The sequence below is a fragment of the Nycticebus coucang genome, chromosome 8, assembly GCF_027406575.1.
Source record: "Nycticebus coucang isolate mNycCou1 chromosome 8, mNycCou1.pri, whole genome shotgun sequence".
In the NCBI taxonomy this organism is placed as follows: Eukaryota; Metazoa; Chordata; class Mammalia; order Primates; family Lorisidae; genus Nycticebus; species Nycticebus coucang.
In genome coordinates, this window is record NC_069787.1 from 2,816,530 (window position 1) to 2,830,800 (window position 14,271).

At 45.9% G+C, this 14,271-nt stretch overlaps 1 protein-coding gene across 1 annotated transcript in view; it reads right to left on the minus strand.

The window, feature by feature from the left end:
• Positions 1 to 302: 302 nt before the first annotated feature.
• The window catches only part of RPN1 (ribophorin I), a 32,588-nt gene continuing 18,619 nt past the window's right edge, over positions 303 to 14,271 (minus strand). The window contains exons 6-10 of the mRNA XM_053599354.1: positions 9,175 to 9,274; positions 7,529 to 7,667; positions 7,182 to 7,301; positions 2,711 to 2,956; positions 303 to 919 (exon numbers count right to left, since the gene is read on the minus strand). Coding sequence (XP_053455329.1) covers positions 737 to 919; positions 2,711 to 2,956; positions 7,182 to 7,301; positions 7,529 to 7,667; positions 9,175 to 9,274 — 788 coding nt within the window. The 3' untranslated portion in view covers positions 303 to 736. The remainder of the gene's footprint in view (positions 920 to 2,710; positions 2,957 to 7,181; positions 7,302 to 7,528; positions 7,668 to 9,174; positions 9,275 to 14,271) is intronic.

Sequence of the window (14,271 nt, forward strand, 5' to 3'; positions counted from 1 at the left end):
TTCCTTCAGTACCGAATATAACATGTCAAAGAACAGGCATTCAAAAAACACAAAAACAGAGGCCTCACACCACCACTTTGTTTTAGGACCTTATATGAGCCACTTTACCTCTTTCCATGTTCTAATACCTTCTAAGAATGTCTCAGTGCTCCAGTATGTAAAATGGAAAGTTTTGCCTTGGAAGCTTGTTCTGAGATGCAAATTCATTATTTAATGGATAAAAAGCACTTGATAAAATCACTATCCCCAAAGTTAAGAATTAAGTTATCAGATATTTTTTAATATAACAAAAAAAACAAGTATTCACAGTCCCTGCTTTATTTCCATTTGTTCACACACACTTTTCTAAAAAACAAAAACACACATACACACAAAACACCCAAATATCAGGAATTAGAAAAGCATAAAATAGAAGGCTTACAAACTGGAAAAAATATCCTAGGCTCCAGGATAGAACAATACCGATCAACTATTAAAAATTCCTTTGTTCAAAATACAAAGGTGTTTTCCTTTTAATGGGATTTTTTTCTTTAACTTTAAAAAAAATAAAGAAAAGAATGAGGGACAAGGGAGAAGCTTCTTGCCCTGTCTGAGGCAGGCCCTGGCTTCTCTTCCTCAAAGACCTTTTGCAATATAGATGCCAGCCTTCGATGGCCTCAGTGTTCAGCTCCCCCGCCCCACATGCCATCTGAAAGTTACAGGCACCTGGGCCTAGCCTAAGGCCAGCAGGCAGGGGTTACAGAGCATCGAGGATATGGTCAATCTTGGTGACCAGCTCCTGGCGCTTTCCCGAGATGAGCTTCTCGTTCTCAATGTAGGTGTCCTTCTTGAGTTTGCCTGCCACCAGCCGCTCGGCCTCCACTGCTGACTTCAGCACCAGCTCCTTGACCTGCGCGTCCAGCTTCTGCATTTCGCTCACCTGCCCGAGGCAAGAGCAAGGCAGGACTTGAGAGCAGTCCTGCCACCCCCACTCAGCAGACCCCACCGGCTCCCAGGCTCCAGACCCCAGGGCTCCACAGAGACAAGCCACAAATACAGTAAAGAACACAGCACCCCAGGGCAGAGGCTGGCTATGGAGAAAGACAGACCTGCCTTCAAATGTCACCCACAAACCTTGTCAAACTCTGACCCTTGGGCCTCGTGTGTGCAAGACGACTGTGAGGCCTGAGTATGAAAATGCATGGACTCACCAGCACGGTACGGTGCCTTGGCACACAGCAAGTACGTGGTGAACGTTCCTTCCCCACCCCCTGCAGCTTGCCGGATTATGTCTAGCGATTCAGTTAGGCAAAAGACCAAAGGCAGCGGTAGGTGTGACAGCAGGACTGAAAGACTCCCAGCTGCACCTACAGAGCCAGGCTGAGGACTGGTAAGTCACAGCCACCCAACAGTCAGCACAATCCTAGCTCCAGAAAACAGCAATAAGGACAGATGAGGTGTCTCACCCTCATAAAGTTGACAGGAAATAAACACTTAAAAACAGATGCAAATTGACCAAGGGGTAGAAATTAAAAAAAAAAAAAAAGTTTCAGAAAGTGGTTGGTACCTTGAAGAAACTAACACAGGATAAAGCAAGGAAATGCCAAGGAGGGGACAGAGGGGAGAAGGATTCTGATGGGCACCTCTGCTAGATTGTCCTCCTCATTTACAGGTGACAATACCTCACGTATGTAACATGAACAAACTCACTTCACTCTCACAACCACCGTGAGGTACTTATAGCATTCCCACTTTACAGATGAGAAAACTGAGGCACAGAAGTCTAGCACTGTGGCCAGGCTTACAAAGTCTGAATCAAAGCCTGGATTCAAACCCATTGATTCTAAAGTCTAGGTTGTTTACTTTTATTTTATTTTTTGGAGACAGAATCTTACTTTGTCACCCTTGGTAGTGCCATGGCATCACATCAACTTCAAACTCTTGGGCTTGAGCGATTGATTCTCTTGCCTCAGCTGGTAGCTGAGATTATAAGCATCCTCCACAACACCTGGCCTGTTGTTAGAGAAGGGGTCTCATTCTGGCTCAGGCTGCTCTCAAACTCGAGCTCAAGCAACCCACCTGCCTCAGCCTCCCAGAGCGCTAGGATCACAGGCGTGAGCTACCATGCCCAGCAGTAAAGCTACCGCCTTACTTTTATTTTAGAGTGCAATAGCATGATCACAACTCACAGTAGTCTCAAATTCCTGAGCTCAAGCAATCATCCCAGCCTCCCAGCTGGCTAGGCCTGCAGGTGTTCACCACCATGACCAGATCATTTTATTAATTTTTTTGTAGAGATGGGATCTTGCTATGTTGCCCGGAATGGTCTTGAGTTCCTGGCCTCAAGCAATCCTCCCACTCTGGCCTCCCAAAGTGTTGGAAGTACAGGTGTGAGCCACTGTGCCCGGCTTCTAGGTTCTTCCTACCATATACTATGAGCAACCTGGGACCTAATCCAGTCTGGTCTCCAGGACAGGAAGCAGCTGCCCTCAATATTGGCCGTGTGGACAGAGTATGCAGAGATTAGCAGAGCTTTCGGTAAACCTCTCATAACCATGACCCCAAAACTGGTACCTCACAACAAGCCTACAGTTAAATGCAATCTTACCCACATGCATGCAAGTAAGCAGGAGAGTTGCCTACACAGCAGTGAGGTGGTACTCTAGATAACCAGGGACAATTCCCAAAAGTGGAGCATGAACCCAGTGACTTGATGATGCCAGACACTTACTCTATCACACAGATCAGAGCCCTCTGTCTTTAGCCTGGACTGCAGCAGAGCGATCTCACTGGTCAAGGCCTTGTGTTCAGTCTCCAGGCTCTTCTTGCCACTGTTGAGGGTAGAGACATCCCGGGACTGCTTGTACCTATTGATGGTCTCATCAAAGTGCCGGTAGAGGCCTATTCTCTTGTTGACTAGCGTCAGGACCTGCTCTGTGATGCAGGCCACCTTCATCCTGGCTTCTGCAGCCGGATCCTGGTGGAAGGAGAGACACTGAGGGTTAATGATATCCAGGCCTAAACCCACTCCAGCCTTACCTCCCAAAGAACACCAACCAACCACCAGCAGCCATCCAAACAAGAAAGCTACCTTCTTGGGAAGTCAGACACTCAGACCCTTGCAGACACTTAACCTGGACCAGGTTCAGCAGAAAGCAAGACTATAAACACAAAGACGATGTGGTCTCGTAGGGCAGGTAGACAGACGTGAGCAAGAACACGTGTACAGTAATACAAGTGTGTGCCCAGGAAGGGACGAGTAAAGAGGGTGCTGAGGAAAGAGAATTTCCGCTCAGGTCAAGGAAGATTTCAAGGAGGTTTATCATGTCTCCTTAAAATCTTCAGGGATTTTCCAGGGCCTAAAGGAAAAAGCCCAAGCTCTTTACCCTGCCATTCCTGACCCGTAAGATGAGGTTCCTACACACTCATGGAATCATCTCTCTCTGCTCCATTTCATAAGTTGGCAGCTCAAAGACTGCATTTAGTTAACAGATGGCTGATTTGGCACACAATTTTTATGTTGAATAAATTATCAAAGTTTTAAAACAAGGAGATGTATATACAGGAAACTGGTGAATAAACTATGCTTCATCCAGACAAGGAGTACCCTGCAGCTATAAGAAAAAGAATAAGGTAGATCTCTATAAATCCATATGGGTGATTTCCAGGATTTAAGTGAAAAAAAGTACTATAGATAAATACACATATACACACATATATACCCATACATACAAATATACACACATATACACACCTGCATACGCATACATACAAACACATACATACACACATACACGCATGCACACATATACTCACGTACACATATACATATACATAACATATAAACATACGTATACACACTAATACACACACACAGCATTACTACCTTTTGTGTAGGAAGAAGGAGGAATTAAAATGAAATATCTGCTTATTTTTGAAAAAGTAAGAATAAAAAGAAATCAAGAAAGACAGCCAGAGACTAATGAAATTGGTTTCCTAGAAGGGCAGACATGGGGAAGAGTGGAGGAAATTACACCATTTCAGAATTTTCAATGTAGAACCTTGTTAATTCATAACCAAAATTATTAAATATTAATGATGAGGTGGGGTACGGTGGCCCACGCCTGTAATCCCAGCACTCTGGGAGGCCAAGGCTGGTAGATTCTGTGAGCTTAGGAGTTCAAGACCAGCCTGAGCAAGAGCGAGACCCCCGTCTCTAAAAAACAGCCAGGCATTGTGGTGGGCAATGATGCTCCACAAACAGTGACAACACCTAGCTCGATCATGGTCTCGTAAGTACCACTCCCCACCAAAAGGAAGCAGCCCTCCCTTCCTTAAAGCATAAGAAATCTGCTATAATATCCAACAATAATGAAGTACTCAGCAAAGCACAGTGGCTCATGCCTATTAATCCTAGTACTTTGGGAGGCTGAGGAGAAAGGATTGCTGAGGTCAAGAGGTGGAGACCAGTCTGAGCAAAAGCAAGATCCTGTCTCTACTAAAAATAGAAAAATTAGCGGGCGCCTGTAGCCCCAGCTGCTGGGAAGGCTGAGGCAGGAGGATCGCCTGAGCCTAGGGGTCTGAGGTTGCTGTGAACTAGACTGTACTCTATCCAGGCAATCAGGCTGGAGATGTGAAAGAGTCAAATCTCAGACAACTTGAATAGCAAAGTAAATAGTGCCAGAGGACAATAAGTCATTAATAACAAAGTTACCCATGTAGCAAACAACCCACAAGAGAAGCTTTTCCTTAGGGTAAAATAACAATTGATAATGTAAGAGGAATCTGAGTTTTACAGCTACTACCATACTAATAAACAGATCCAGGCCAGAATCAACAGTAAATGCTAGCACTAGTGGGCAAATGTATACGAAAATATTTATAATAGGCTCGGCGCCTGTGGCTCAAGCAGCTAAGGCGCCAGCCACATACACCTGAGCTGGCGGGTTCGAATCCACCCTGGGCCTGCCAAACAACAATGACAGCTGCAACCAAAAAATAGCCGGGTGTTGTGGCGGGCACCTGTCATCCCAGCTACTTGGGAGGCTGAATCAAGAGAATCACTCAAGTCTAAGAGTTTGAGGTTATTGTGAGCTGTGACACCATGGCACTCAACTGAGGGGAACACAATGAGACCCTGTCTCAGAAAAAAAAAAAAAAAAAAAGTAGGCAGTGCCTGTAGCTCAGTGAGTAGGGCGCTGGCCACATACACCAAGGCTGGTGGGTTGAACCCAGCCCGGGCCAGCTAAACAACAATGACAACTGCAACAACAACAAAAATAGCCAGGCGTTGTGGCGGGCGCCTGTAGTCCTAACTGCTTGGGAGGCTGAGGCAACAGAATCACTTAAGCCCAGGAGTTTGAGGTTGCTGTGAGCTGTGACGTCACAGAACTCTATCAAGGGCAACACAGTGAGACTCTGCCTCAAAAAAAAAAAAAAAAAAAAAAAAATGTAGCCAGGTATTGTGGCAGGCGCCTACAGTCCCAGCTACTGGGGGAGCGGGGGGCGGGCACTGAGGCAAGAGAACTGTTTGAGCCCAAGACTTTGAGGTTGCTGTGAGCCACGATGCCATGGCAGTCTACCAAGGGTGACAAAGTGAAACTCAAAAAAAACCATGACAACCAAAGACAATGCGTGATCCTCACCTGGATTCTGCAGCATGAAAAATAACTGTTACAAAAGTTACCACTGGGACACTCACCAAAAGTTGATCCTGGATTGCATGTTATCAACAGCATTAACTGGCTGAGTATTACCTAATTGGCAATGACGTGCATGACCCATTTTCTGGGGAGGAAGGTACAGAAGGCAAAAAGGTGGACAGGTGGAGCCGTTCACCACAATGTCCCAAATGAGCTGTTCTAGCAGATTTTTAACATTACACATTTCCTGAATTTGATCACTTTACTGTGATTATGCAAGATAACACCCTTGTTCTCACACTGCACATGTGCTCAAGCATTCAAGAGTATGGACAGAATGTCTGCAACTTACCCTCAAATGGTTTAGCAAAATAATAATATGCACACACACAGTCATCCCTTGGTATGTGTGAGACACTGGTATTGTCACATTAGGTTTAAAAAATTCTATATATAAAGAACCCATGCAGCTCAAATCCTGTCGTTCAAGAGTTAACTGTGTGTGTATATAAAAAAATGAGGACAAATGTTAAAAACTGCTAAGTCTAGGAGAAGAGTTTTTTTTTAAAGAAGCGTATATAAGAGTTTTTATTATTTTTGCAAAGGTTTTATAAATGTGGCATTATTTCAAAACTGAGAGTTTTTTTTTTAACAAAATCAATAAAACAAAACCTTTAAAATGGGGATGTTTCACAGTAACAGCTAGTCAGCCCTTCTGCACGACAAGGTTAACCAGCCCTGGCTGTACCACCTGACCCTCAGGCAGCTTCACTTATCTATGGCCCAGCTGATCAACACCTTTGCTCACATGTACCCTGCCACTACCCACAGGTCCCAGCAGACCTCCTGCTGCCCTACAAACTGTCCCCTACAGCCAAATGCCCTTCTACACCTCGTCTGCCTGCCTGTCACCTCCTCAGGGTAGCCTCTGTGGCCTTCCAGGCCCTACTGTGCCCAGCACCTCATGTTCCTGCAGTCCTAAGCACCAGCTGCAGCTTGTCTCCCCACTGTGTCCTCACCCACCAGACTACATACGCCTGGTTCTGGTGCCTCGCGGGTGCTGTAAGCCCATGTGGAACAGTCATGTTGGTAATAATGAGAAAAATGAGAAATGGAGAGAAAAGAAGGAAAAAAAGATAGAATAACCTCATGGTAACCGCAGTACTGACAGAGCAACATCAGTGGTTTCTGCTAACTCTCAAGTCTGCCCACAAGGAGATACTTAACACAGGGGAAGGGAGAGGGGTTGCCGGTGAGAAGACTAAGGAGGAGCGGAGCTGAATAACAAGCCCCAAGATGTTCATGGTTTTCCTACCTCAAATGACCATCCAAGTTAGTAAGCTTTCACAGCCAAAACAAGACAAAAAGCCCACTGAACATCCTGTGCTGGTGACCACAAGCAACACAAAGCATGGTTTTCGTAAAGATTAACAGAAGCACGGGCAGGGTCTTCTGCCAATAGAGCTCTAGGACGACAACAAGGACCAGAGCCCACGCTGGTGAAACACACTATGGAGAGCGCCAATGACTGACAAGAGCAGGAAGAAGCCAAGAGGGCACCTTGGTGATGGAGAAGTCCAGCCGGACATAGATGATGACCGTGAAGAACAAGATGTAGAAGGCGGCCACCACCAGCAGGGGCTCCTGCAGCATGAGCACCTTATTGAAGGTGTAGTGCACCTGGAAGAGCAGAGAGACAGGCTGCATCAGGGCTGCCAGGACACAGGAACCAGGGGGCCCAGACTCACCCAGGCTGACCCACTCCACCTGCTCCCCCTCCACACGCCCTAGGCTGCTGCGGGCTCTAACCACACCAGTCCAAGGAGGGAGAGATGCGTAAGTCTTTGGCCCCAGCCCCCACTGTCTGGGAAAGGAGGCAGAGAAGGCAGAACAGTGGAGCCCCTCACCACAACGTCCTGAATGTGCTGCTCCACCAGATTTTTCTTGTAGGCCACAATCACGGGGCGGCCAAATGTGTCCAGATAGGTGTAGTGCAGCTCATCTGGGGCACGGCTGATTTCATAGGGACTATCAATTTGGATGTTCCTGGAAGTAGATGGGAATAAAACATAGCCTCAGACCAGCTACCCTGATAAACCAGGCTTAGAGTCAGTGAACTACAAGGCAAAAGGGGCTTCCTGAGGTCTCTAAACTCACATTCCTCCATTCTGCTTCCCTCTGGCCATGGGGAATGCCCACCCTCCTGGGACAGCAGGGCCACTACCAGAAAGCCCGAAAATTAGACACCCTCCTGCTGGAGCAACACCCAGGCCCTGCACCCTCCACTCACAAGTGCTCTCGAGTAGCGGCTCCACGCCAGGAGTCACTCACTCAACACAGCTCTCCTACACATTCTACCCGTAACTCTCGAGGGTTATTCACAATGTTTCCCCTCCCGTGACTGTGAGCACCTTACAGGAAGGGAGTGGACATGTATCGTCTCTGTCTGCCAAGGCCCACTGTCCCTTCTCCTGGTAAACAGCACACACTCTAGTTTTGCTTGGAGGAACTATGATGCCTTCATGGAATGTTCTTCACAGGAAGGATAATCAAGACAACTCTGATTCTGGTGATCAGAATGGACACATGACCCAAGAGAGGCCAAGCCAAAAGTCCCCCAATAAAGTAAATCTGGAGCAAAGTGACAAGAAGAAGGGACAGGTGCCTTCACTTATGAGATGGCAGGTGTTCCATGAGTGCCCATGTGCTCCATCAGCTGAACTCCTGGAGATACTCTGGCCCCATTCTGTCCAAAACCTCGTCCTTCAACTTTATGCTGTTATTTTATGATGCCCCTCACCCTCCCAAATACATTCCCCTCTGCTTAAACCGACCAAAGACAGTTCCTACTGCTTGTCGCAGAACCCTGATATTCTACCTGAGATCCCCTCCCCCAGTTTTCTTTTTGGAGACAGAGTCTCCCTTTGTCTCCCTCACTAGGGTGCTGTGACATCATAGCTCACAGCAACCTCAAACCCTTGGATTTGAGCAATCCTCCTGCCTCAGCCTCCCAACTAGCTAGGACTACAGGCGCCCGTCACAATGCCCTGCTATTTTTTAGAGACGGGGTCTTGCTCTTGCTCACGCTGGTCTCAAACCTGTGAGCTCAGGCAATTCACCCACCTCAGCCTCCCAAGTGCTAGGATTACAGGCATGAGCATCCCCACCTGGTTTTCAACGCCCTTTCTGAACCTGATCTGGCAAGCCCAGGATAAAATGCAGGCAAGTGCTCAATTATTATTTCTTTCTGTTAACACAGCAGAAGGTCGACCTAGCATTCTTTCTTGTTGCATATCACCCCATCAGATTCAGGGCACCCCTATGGCTTGTTGAGACACTTTGGAAGCTATACCTGTCATACAAAAGCATGTTTTTGGAAAATGTAATAAACTAATTCGGTGCTCTCATCTGAGTCTACCCCTTGTTTAAACTTCAGTCAGAAGGGTATGTATTGAGCACCTGCCCATGTTCCTAGGACATAGGTTCCTCTTGAGGAACCTGGAGGGTACAACCAGAGCAACGGTGTGCAGAGAAAAAAAACAGTCACACTCACTTGGCCCCCTCAGGCAAGATGATCTTCACAGTCAGAGAATCTATCACTTGCTCATCAAACACGTGGTCCACAAACCTCATCTTCAGTGCGTACTGGTCCCCTGAAGGATGAAGCAAACATATGCACTGATGTGACAAACAGAAAAGGTAAGACAGGAGACAGGACTGCACGGGTGTGAGCATTCTCATCCTACACAGAAGGATTAATAGACTAGGAGACTCTGGGGAGGTGGTGTGAGGCAGAGCAATTAGACAGCAAAACCAAAAACCTATGGACCGTATTTAGGACAAAACTAAGTAACAAAGTATCTCTACCAAAACCCACAATACAGGCGGGAACAGAAAGCGGAGCAGGGGCGAATAGCAACAGCCACAAGACCTGCACATTGTCAGTGTCTACAACAAAGAAAGCAGGGGAAGCATAAGGACTCCCCAGAGAGCACGCAGGCCAATGGGAGAAGACAGCTAAAACTCAGGGGTCCTCGGTCTGAGTCTGGAGCAGTTTAGTCCCTGAAAACCGTGAAACCCCACCAGACCTCCCTTCTGGGTCAGTGTCCTACACTGAATAGAAACTGAACAAGATCAAAATGAGAGGCTGGGCACAGTGGCTCACGCCTATAATCCTTAGATTATGGGAGGCTGAGATAGTGAATTGCTGGAGGTCAGGAGTTGGAGACAAGCCTGAGCAAGAGCAAAACCCTGGCTCTAAAATCTAGCTGGGCATTGTGGTGGTTGCCTGTAGTACCAACTACTCGGGAGGCTGAGAATCACTTGAACCCAGGAGTTGTAAGTTACTGTGAGCTATAACACTATGGCACTCTACCCAGGGCAACACGGTAAGACTCTGTCTCAAAAAAAAAAAAAAAAGAAAAAAAGAAAAAGAAAAAAATCAAAATGAGCATGGTAGGAACAGAGCTCTGGGGAAAAAATGAGCAGGAGAAAGCTCAGAAAGTGACCACGTATGTATTTAACTGCTATACTCAACAAGAGATCTGGGAAATCACAAAGACTATCTTAATGTGAACATAAAGGGGGTATAGTGCAATAGAAAGGCAGAAGGACGTCTTATATATATGTAACTCTTGGAAGTTATATAAGAAAAAACAAAGAAAGAACATCTCAGCTGGCTTGGTGCCCATAGCTCAGTAAGTAGGGCACCAGCCACATACACCAAAGCTGGAGGGTTCGAGCCCGGCCCGGGGCCTGCTAAACAACGACAACTATTAACCCCAAATAGACGGGTGTTGTGGTGGGCGCCTGTCCCAGCTACTTGGGACGGTGAGGCAAGAGAATCGCTTAAGCCCAGGAGTTGGAGGTTGCTGTGAGCTGTGATATCACAGCACTCTACCGAAGGTGACATAATAAGACTCTGTCTCAAAAAGAAAAAAAAAGGATATCACAGCCAGGTGCAGTGGCTCACACCTGTAATCCCAGCACTCTGGGAGGCTAAGGAGGGAGGGTCCCTTGAGCTCAGAAGTTTGAGACAAGCCTGAGCAAGAGCGAGACCTCATCTCCACTAAACATAAAAAAACTACCCTGACATTGTGCAGGCACCTGTAGTCACAGCTACTCAAGAGGCTGAGGCAGGAGGATCACTTGAGCCTAGGAATTTGAGGTTGCTACGAGCTAGGATGACACCACAGCACTCTAGCCCAGGGCAACAGAATGAGACTGTCTCAAAAAGAGAGAGAGAGAGAGAGAAAGAACATCTCTAAAGTAAACATGAAAGCATGCCAGAGAGACATGTCCACAAAAACCAACCAAAACTGCTCCTACTATTCTGAAACAAGCTAAAGGTATTCAAAACCTTTATCATGAAAGGTCATGAAAGAACACAGATCAGATTAGAAAAATTCAGAAAAATGATATAAAGAAGCATTTTAGAAATGGCTAGGCTAGATTGAATCGAGTAAATAAACACAACAATAAAGCTCTAAGATAAACAGAAGGTAAAAAGAAGAAAAGTTGCAAACGAAAAAAAGACTCAAGGCAGCGCCAGTAGCTCAGTGGGTAAGGTGCTCGCCACATACACCCAGGCTGGCTGGTTCGAACCCAGCCAGGGCAGCTAAACAGCAAGGATAAAAGTACAACAACAAAAAAATATATACATATAGCCGGGCGTTGTGGCGTCTGTGGTCCCACCTACTTGGGAGGCTGAGGCAAGAGAATCACTTAAACCCAAGAGTTGGAGGTTGCTGTTAGCTACAACGCCAAGGCACTCTACCAAGGGTGACATAGTAAGACTCTGTCTCCAAAAAAAAAGAAAGAAAGAAAGAAAAAAGATTCAAGAGAAAGTGCCAAATATTGGGGCGGCGCCTGTGGCTCAGTCGGTAAGGCGCCGGCCCCATATACCGAGGGTGACGGGTTCAAACTCGGCCCCGGCCAAACTGCAACCAAAAAATAGCCGGGCGTTGTGGCGGGCGCCTGTAGTCCCAGCTGCTGGGGAGGCTGAGGCAAGAGAATCACTTAAGCCCAGGAGTTGGAGGTTGCTGTGAGCTGTGTGAGGCCACGGCACTCTACCCAGGGCCATAAAGTGAGACTCTGTCTCTACAAAAAAAAAAAAAAAAGAAAGTGCCAAATATTGAAGACAGGCAAACTCAACATAGAAGAGGAATTCCCAAAAAAGAACTTCCAAAAAGGTTTGAACTATAAGCTTTTAAAAAACATAATGCAAACCCAGAACAACCATTGCCAAGGTACATTCTCATAAAAGTATTAGTAGTTTAAAGAAAAAATCCCTTTCAGCATGAACATAAAAAAGAGCAAGCATCACTTCTAAGTCTCTAAGAGGCTCGGCGCTTGTGGCTCAAGCGGCTAAGGCACCAGCCACATACATGTGAGCTGGCAGGTTCGAATCCAGCCCAGCCCACCAAACAACGACAGCTGCAACCAAAAAATAGCCGGGCGTTGTGGTGGGCACCTGCAGTCCCAGCTACTTGGGAGACTAGGTAAGAGAATCGTTTGAGCACAGGAGTTGGAGGTTGCTGTGAGCTGTGATACCACAGCACTCTACCCAGGGCAAAAGCTTGAGGCTCTGTCTCAAAAAGAAAAAAAAAAAAAGTCTCTAAGAAGAAAAAAATTGTAGATCATCATCAGGCTTTGTTTTGTTTTTTGAGACAGTCTCAGTTTGTCACCCTGGGTAGAGTGCCGTGGCGCCATAGCTCACAGCCACCCCAAACTCTTAGGCTTAAGGGATTCTCTTGCCTCAGCCTCCCCAAGTAGCTGGAGCTACAGGCACTCGCCACAATGCCCAGGGGAATCCTCTAGGGAAAAAATGAACAGGGGAAAGCTCAGAAAGTGACCACGTATATGTATTTAACTACTATACTCAAACCATGAGAGATCTGGGATTACAAAGACCATCTTAATGTGAACTTAAAGAAAGTGTGGTGCACACGGAAAACTAGCAAAAGAAAGGCATCCTCAAGGTCTTTCTGGCTCATGGTGGTCCCAAACTCCTGCGCTCAGGCAATCCACTTTCCTCAGCCTCCCAGAGTGCTAGGATTACAGGCATGACCCACTGAGCCCGGCCTAATCGTCAGACTTTGAAATGGGTACCTGATGCCCCTCCCCAAAAAATGAAGTAACATTTAAGATACTAAAGGAAAGATGTGTAAGCCAAGGGTTTTATATGCAACACAAGCGACTTTTAAGTACACAAAGCATAACCTATCATCAACATGCAAGAACTCATTCCCATAGCCCTTCCTGAGGAATCTACTAGAAAATGAGCTTCAGATGACCAAAATGACTAGCTATCAACCAATGATGGTGAATGTTCAATATACAGTGAGCTAGAAAATGAAGACTAAAGTTAAAAGGGAGAAAGTATACCACGGGATGGCTATTTCTTCTGACAATATAGATGTAACACAAGAAAATGGGGGTAGAAGGGGAAAAGTATATGCAAAAAAGAAAAAAAACCACCTTTCTAATAAGCCGCTTTCACTAATCATACTGGAAATGAAAGCATGAGCATTTTATTCAAAGATTGTTATAAGGTATGGGATAAAACAAATGATCAATTATGGAATATTCTATCCTCCCCCAAATCCTTCAGAACCAGAATTTTCTGTGTGGAATTAGGTACAGATGTAATATAGAAACAAAATCCCTACAGGTCATACTATTCAGTTAACAGTATGAATTCATAAATTTTCTACACGTAACATATACCCGGCTCTACTAACTGCAAAGGCCTGGGAACTGACAGAGGTAAGAGCAGCGAGCATCCCTAGTCCTCTTATGGTGGTCTTAAAATAACCACTTTCCAGTAGAGGAAACCAGCACTTCCTGGAGAAATGGCTGATTCCAAGTATTCCAGAGCAGAAAATACACAAGCTGAGCCAGGAATATCTTTTCAAAAGATAGCAAGGAAGCTAACAGAGACTAGGGTCATGTCGAAAAGATACAGGAACTTTATTTAAAGAATGTCCACTGGCTAAAGATGGAAGAACCTGAGCATCAATTAGAATAACTGCAAAGGAATGAATAAAACACATAAAATGTTTAAATCTATTAAGCACGTAATGATGTTTTTAAAAACAAACTACCTGATCACCTAGTAAACAGGGAAAGCATCAAGCACTCATTCTGCCTTTTCCTCCATCAAATACGACCCTGGGAAACCAAGTAGTAGGTGAAGGGAAGCGTCTCTTTATAGACTCTTCCTACTAAATGAAGAGGAATGGTAGAATGAGCTTAACAACTTGCAGCTCTTAGTACGGAACAAGGCCCAGGCACCGAGCATCACAAAATGAGAGATGGTAAACATAGCTGCATCCTTCCCCTCAAAGGACACAGCATCGCTTCAAGTCTGCTAAAGGGACCACACTGCGGCCTGAGTAAAAGACAGCTGTCAGTCTGCAAGAAATACAGAACACAAAGGAGTATGCCGAACTGCATTCTGGGTGAACTGAACAAAATCCAGACTGCAGGTTCCACAGAGTTCTGCTTACCCTCTTCAAATAAATTGTAATGAAAACACACAGAAGAGGAAACCAGAGATTAGTAGAGATTGACAAGACAAAGAGAATACAGTGCAATCTCCACAGCTGGCCACCTCCGCCATGTACTCTCTAACTTTCACAGACCAGAC